The sequence below is a fragment of the Nematolebias whitei genome, chromosome 21 (assembly GCF_014905685.2).
Source record: "Nematolebias whitei isolate Nwh7 chromosome 21, NemWhi1, whole genome shotgun sequence".
NCBI classification, from domain to species: Eukaryota; Metazoa; Chordata; class Actinopteri; order Cyprinodontiformes; family Rivulidae; genus Nematolebias; species Nematolebias whitei.
In genome coordinates this window covers 35,111,914-35,117,971 of record NC_056518.1, presented here as the reverse complement: position 1 = coordinate 35,117,971, position 6,058 = coordinate 35,111,914, and the positions used below count along the sequence as shown (strand labels likewise).

Sequence of the window (6,058 nt, the reverse complement as noted above, 5' to 3'; positions counted from 1 at the left end):
CTGCACCTACACCTGCATCTACACCTGCACCTGCATCTACACCTGCACCTACACCTGCATCTGCACCTACACCTGCATCTACATCTGCACCTGCATCTACATCTGCACCTACACCTGCATCTACACCTGCATCTACATCTGCACCTGCACCTACACCTGCACGTGCACCTGCACGTACACCTGCACCTGCCATTCAAAATGTGGGTGGGTGAAAAGGTGAAGCTCCCCTACACCTCCTAAATAGCAGTAGAAGTTGTCTAAGATGACAGTAGATGCATAAAGTAATGTCAAAGTAATAACTACAGATTACACATTATGATTACGGCAAGTTTTATTAAAACATGCCCAATGGTCCACGAGATATTTTGCTGACAGCTCTTCCTTCAGTATTTCCAGGTCACATGTTAAACTGAGCCGTCCTGCAGCGCCTCTCTGTTGGAGCCGTCATGCAAAGTGTCCTGGTTTTTGCTCCGCCTGCAAAGTAAAGCCATAACATGCAGCGTGCAAACTGTGGCACGGAGAGAGCCCAGCAGCAGCTGCACGGTGTCCGCCTCAGGATCAATTCTTCAACGCGTGTCTGAGACGTGCAGAAGACGACGGCGCTCCTCGTGGTTTAAGGGAAGACACTTTTAGTTGTGGGTGGAAGCAGGGTGAGGTGTTCAGGGTGAGGACAGTTCTGAGTCCAGCCTGACGGGTCATCATGACACACGTCCGTGGAAACGCTGCAGGAACACTTGAAGCAGGTTCAACCACCAACAGATGATCGTCATGAGGCCTGACATTTTGGATTTGTATGAATTCATGCCCCTGACCCAAAAAAGAAGAACCTGGTAGAAATAACTGATGAATGCTACTTACCTGTCAAGAATGTCTTGTTCTGCCAAAGCTTGAACACCAAGCTCCAGTGATCAGGGGTTTGATTATTGATTGTGCTCTTAATTGTTCTCAGAGGCAGATTCAGAGATGTCGTCTCGGGGGTGAGGTGGTGTTGATGGGACAGCCGACCTGGGACCAGACGGTTACGGTTCGACTCCCCACCGTGCCCATGTCGTGGTGTCCTTGAGCAAAACACCTAATCCCTACCTGAACAAATGATAAAGCTCAGGAATGTATTTGTCCCTCCTCCATCTCATTCTGTCCTCACTCCAACTACCTCCATGTCCTCTAACTGCATCCATATGTCTCCTCTGTCTTTTTCCTGGCAGCTGCATTTCTAACATCCTTCTACCAATATACCCACTGTCCCTCCTCTGGACATGTCCACACCACTGTCCCTCCTCTGGACATGTCCAAACCATCAGCGTGTCCTCTCTAACTTTATCTCCCAGTTGTCCAACCTGTGCTGTCTTTTTGTCCATGTCTGTCTCCATCCAGCTGGTCTCACCACTGTCTTGTGCTGTTCCTTAGCATTAGTCCACCACGTGCAACAGGAGAACCTGTAGAAGTGTAAAGTTTATCGTAGCGTTCTTTGACAACACTTTTGGGTAAAGTTGTTTTTTATCACGTCATTTATTTTTAATTATTTTACTGAACAGTTTAACTGTGCACGAGAAACGTGCAGTAAAGACTGGAGGATTTTAAACTTTCTCCACCAACTGTCCCTCCTGTCAGTCACAGCTCAAACACAGAACGTGCACAGCTCCTCCTCCAGCACGTCTGTGCACGTTGCAGGACTCCAGCACCTGTGGCTTGGTGCGGCCGACAGGGCCACAAAAACAAACGCCTCAATGCATTTAAGACGAACGCTGCAGTTTGGATCAGTTGTACTCGAGAACAATCTGTTGTGCTCCTCTTTACATAAAATCTGGACCACGTGGTTTCAAACGGCTCGTCCGTCCAAAAATGACACGACTGATGGACAGGAACAACGCCTGCAGATGTCCGTCTATATTGAAACCCAATGATTCTTCAACCTTCAACATACAAGTTACTTTAGCAGCACAAAAACATCTGCCAGAGAAATTCAAGCAACCTTTGAAAAAAAAAAAAAAACACTGCAACACCACTTTGGTGTGCTGCTGATCTCATGCTGCTGCTCAGACTCATGTTCGTGCTGCTGTTGTCCAGCAGTTTTTGTACCATTAGTACTTATTCTTAGTGTATTTATTACTTTTTCTTTAGTTTGTACTTTTGTTGGCTGGAACTGGTCTGTGTCCAGTTGAGTTCCATGGAACAAACCTACTTGAACTCTGAAGATCTGAGCTGTGCTCATTGATCACAAGCGGAGACCGAACCTTCCAGCTGTGGAGCACCAGCTGTTCACCTCTGGAGCTGAGCTCCTCAGACCAACGCTGCCCCCCATCGGTCAAAGACGTGCACGACAGAGCTGGATTTCCAAGAACTGCCTGGAAATGTGGATGCCAGGTATCTGCAGTGTTTGAGAATTTGGGAAACATCTAGACTTGGTTTCCATGGCAACATGAGACGTGTAAACAGGAAAGATCAAAGCAGGACCCTCATCGGTTTGAATCGGTCCAGATGAGCCAGAAACCAAACGAGACCAGATGAAGAATCAAACTAAAGGTTTATTGAAGGAAGCAGAAGATGCAAAGGACAAGAACGATAAGTGTGTGTGTTTACACAGATGTTATAAAAAGTTGTGTTTACAGCTGACTTTATCAAAATATACATGTTCTGAACGTAAAGTGAATCCAAATTATTCTGTGGTTCAAAAACCACTAATATTTACAACCACCGGTGTCATCCAGCCCCACCCTGACCCGTATAAAAAGGAGAAAAATAAAACTTTCAACAGCGTATAATCATCTACGCATTTCATGGCAGCTACGACTGTTGGACTACAGGTCCGCTCTACAAGTTCTGTCACGTGAAACAGTCCAAGTCGTGGCCGAGGCGTCCAAGCTTAGAGTTCCTGTGGAGCAGCACGAAGAATTCAAAAAGTAGAAAAACAGCAGGGGAGGAACACACTTTGGTCACGGAGGCATCACACACACGTGGTCCAGGAGCTGAGGCACTCAGGAATGTGACGAGGGTTAAGACTTGTGTGATGACGTCACCCTGGAGGACTCCACGTGGAGCACAGGTGAAGCAGAACAAGAATCATTCGATTGTAAACACAGAAAAATAAAACAAATGCGGTTTCTTTTTTAATATACCGTCAAAGCCATGACCCCCCCCCCCCCCAAAAAAAAGGGTGTAAAGGCACCTTTGAGGACAGGTAAGACAAACACCTGAGGGGATGTGAGCTGAAGGCACTGCCATGGAACGTCATGTGGATGACGTCATGGCTTCGACACGAGTAAAATCAACGATAAATGAATATATAGTTTATAGATCTGTGGCTACAGCATGTAGAAAACATTAAGCGACACGTGTCTAGATATACAGGAGCATGTAGAAAACTAAGTGACACGTGTGTAGATATACGAGAGCAAAGCTGTAAAAGGAGAAGGCATTGAAAGCTGCTGGTGGGCAGAAGGCATTGAAAGCTGTGCGTCTGTGATTAAACAGGAACGTGGCTGAAGGCAAGGCACAAGACAAACACCTTCTTATAGTGGTATGACCCCCCAGCAGGAAGGGGTGCAGGCGGTCCCTGATCCAAAGCTCAGGTCTTCATTTGTAACCGTTTGACTGGCCGACGAGTCAAGAGGCTTCTCGAAACATCAAGAAGAAAGGAATGATGAAGAGTGGCATGCTGGGAAGTGATTTGGTCAAAGTTCAAAGGTCAGGCCATGAGCTGCCTCCAACACGTTGCTCATTTATCAAAAACATGGAAAACTTTGGTGGGACCCAAGTGAGAAGTGTGTGTGGTGTTGATGTTTGAAGGTGGACGTTGGCAGAGTGTGACGTGGAGCAGCAGCAGCAGCAGCAGCAGCCACAGCTGGAATGTTAACACTTCACTAGTGTCACGTGAAGCACGGGGTCCTTCACAACAAACACAAAGACGATTAGAAGCAACATGGACTGTTTCAAAGAACTAAGGAACCTCATTAAGAACTCGTTCAAGGGACAACACGAGCAACATTCCCCACAAGAGAAATCAAAGAGAGGAAAACAAAGATTTAAACATGAATGAAGCCGTTTCCTCTGAGCGACGCGGCGGGGGGGGGGGGGGGGGGGGGGGCGGGGGGGGGGGGGGGGGGGGGGCACTCAGATGGTGGACTTTGAGAAGGACACTCGAAGGTGATGGTTCTCCCCCAAGTCGTGGTTGTGGAACTCAATGAGGCACTCGATGGCCTCCTCAACGGAGCCCATCTGGATGAGGGCCATCTTCCGGTCCTTTCTGTTAATGCAGAGCATCAAGGGGTGCGTGCCGTTACTTTCTTCATCATCATCATCAAACACATACAGGAAACAGATACACCACAAACTTACTGAAAGAACTTGAAGGCTTTGACTGTGGCTCCTGAACTTACAAACAGCCTCTTCAGATCATCCTCCACCACCGAGGGCCTAACAGAAACACTCGTTACTCCACAGAAGCAGCCTTGCTCAGTAACCGTGACACGGGGGCAGTTCTCAGGACTCACGGGATGTTGGAGAGGTGCAGCGTTGCAGAGGGCGGGAAGATGTTGGAGTAGTTCTTGGAGCCAGGCTTCTTAAAACGATGCAGCGGCGAGCTGCTGAAGTCCTTGGTGAGGCCCTGGTCCTCATGGCCTTCTCTGGGCAGCTGAACCGTTGTGTGTTTGGACAAGGTCACACGCATGGCCCTGCCATGAAGACGCTGGCCGTTCAAGTGGCTCATGGCTGTAAAACACAAAGTCAGATCTTTACACCAGGAGCCATCACAGCTGCAGAAAGAAGAGCTTTGCAGAGAGTGGTGAAGGCTGCACAGAAGATGTTGGAGTCAGTCTCCCCACCATCACAGACATCTACACCTCCACATGCAGGAAGAGGGCCACCTGCATCATGAAGGACCACACTCACCCAGCACACACACTTTTTGCCCCACTCACCTCAGGAAGGAGGTTGAGGAGCATTAAGTGTAGAACCACTAGACTGAGGAACAGCTTCTACCCTGAGGCTGTTAGACTCATGAGTCTCTGAGCAGGAGAATCACTGTGATGCCACTTTGATTGTTGATCTCATGCTGCTGATCATTCCATGCTGCTGTGTTCACTCGTGCTCACAGACTCATGTTCGTGCTGCTGTTCAGCGTATTGTTTTGTACTCGTGGTGCTTGGTGTGTTCTTGGTTGATCTTGGATCTCATCACAGTTTTTCTGTACAAATTAAACATGTAGCTGGGACCCTGTGAAGTTTAGTTCCACATGTGACGAGAATGACAGAAACCTTGACTTAACCTTGAATGCAGCCGAGCATCAGGGTTGCCAGATACATTGAAAATGTTTTAGTTCCCCCCTCCTTCTCTGTGCACATGCTCAGCAAATAGAATATCTTTACTCAGCACACACACGACAGTTTGGGTCAAAGTACTTCGTGCATCATTTTAAAGCCACAGTACTTTATAGCTCATAACGTGTTTGTATTTAGCTGCGTGTGTTGCCAGTTGTTCTGTCTGTACAGCACTTTGGTTGGCCATGTTGCTGTTTTAAGTGCTCTATAAATACAACGGTATGGTAGAACTTCTCATCTGGCAACCCGACTGACATGGAAACTACAGTGTTCACGTTCACCCACTCACTTTTTGTTTATTACCCGCTGAACAATGAAAAAGCTCTGAAGTTTCCAGAGGTGTGACAGCAGGTAGATCACTTTCACTTGGTCACTTGAAAAGGAGCTCCACGATGAAAACATCTGGACCCCCTGCTTCACACTCATCACGTGTTTGTCTTCTTTCACACAGGTTTCATTCTCAGCTCGACACGTTCCTCTGGGCTGCAACATTAGGTGTGTGTGCACAACGTCCCTGCTCGACTCGCAGACACGTTCATCTTCAGGTTTGGAACGTTTTCTTTCAAACGCATCTCCATTTGTCAAGTGTGTGTCCAACCTGGCTCAGGAGCACCTGAGAGACAGGAAACACGCCTCGTCCTCAAGTCCCCACATGGCAACAAGAAACAACCGGCCTACTTGAAGCCATTTTCACATTGTCCACGTGTCCCCGCCAGGGACTGGAGATCTGTCCACGTGTCCTC

The 6,058-nt window shown here is 47.9% G+C and overlaps 1 protein-coding gene across 1 annotated transcript in view; it reads right to left on the bottom strand.

The window, feature by feature from the left end:
• Positions 1-4,103: 4,103 nt before the first annotated feature.
• The window catches only part of ptbp1a (polypyrimidine tract binding protein 1a), a 16,255-nt gene continuing 14,300 nt past the window's right edge, over positions 4,104-6,058 (bottom strand). The window contains exons 14-16 of the mRNA XM_037694973.1: positions 4,491-4,707; positions 4,336-4,413; positions 4,104-4,243 (exon numbers count right to left, since the gene is read on the bottom strand). Coding sequence (XP_037550901.1) covers positions 4,111-4,243; positions 4,336-4,413; positions 4,491-4,707 — 428 coding nt within the window. The 3' untranslated portion in view covers positions 4,104-4,110. The remainder of the gene's footprint in view (positions 4,244-4,335; positions 4,414-4,490; positions 4,708-6,058) is intronic.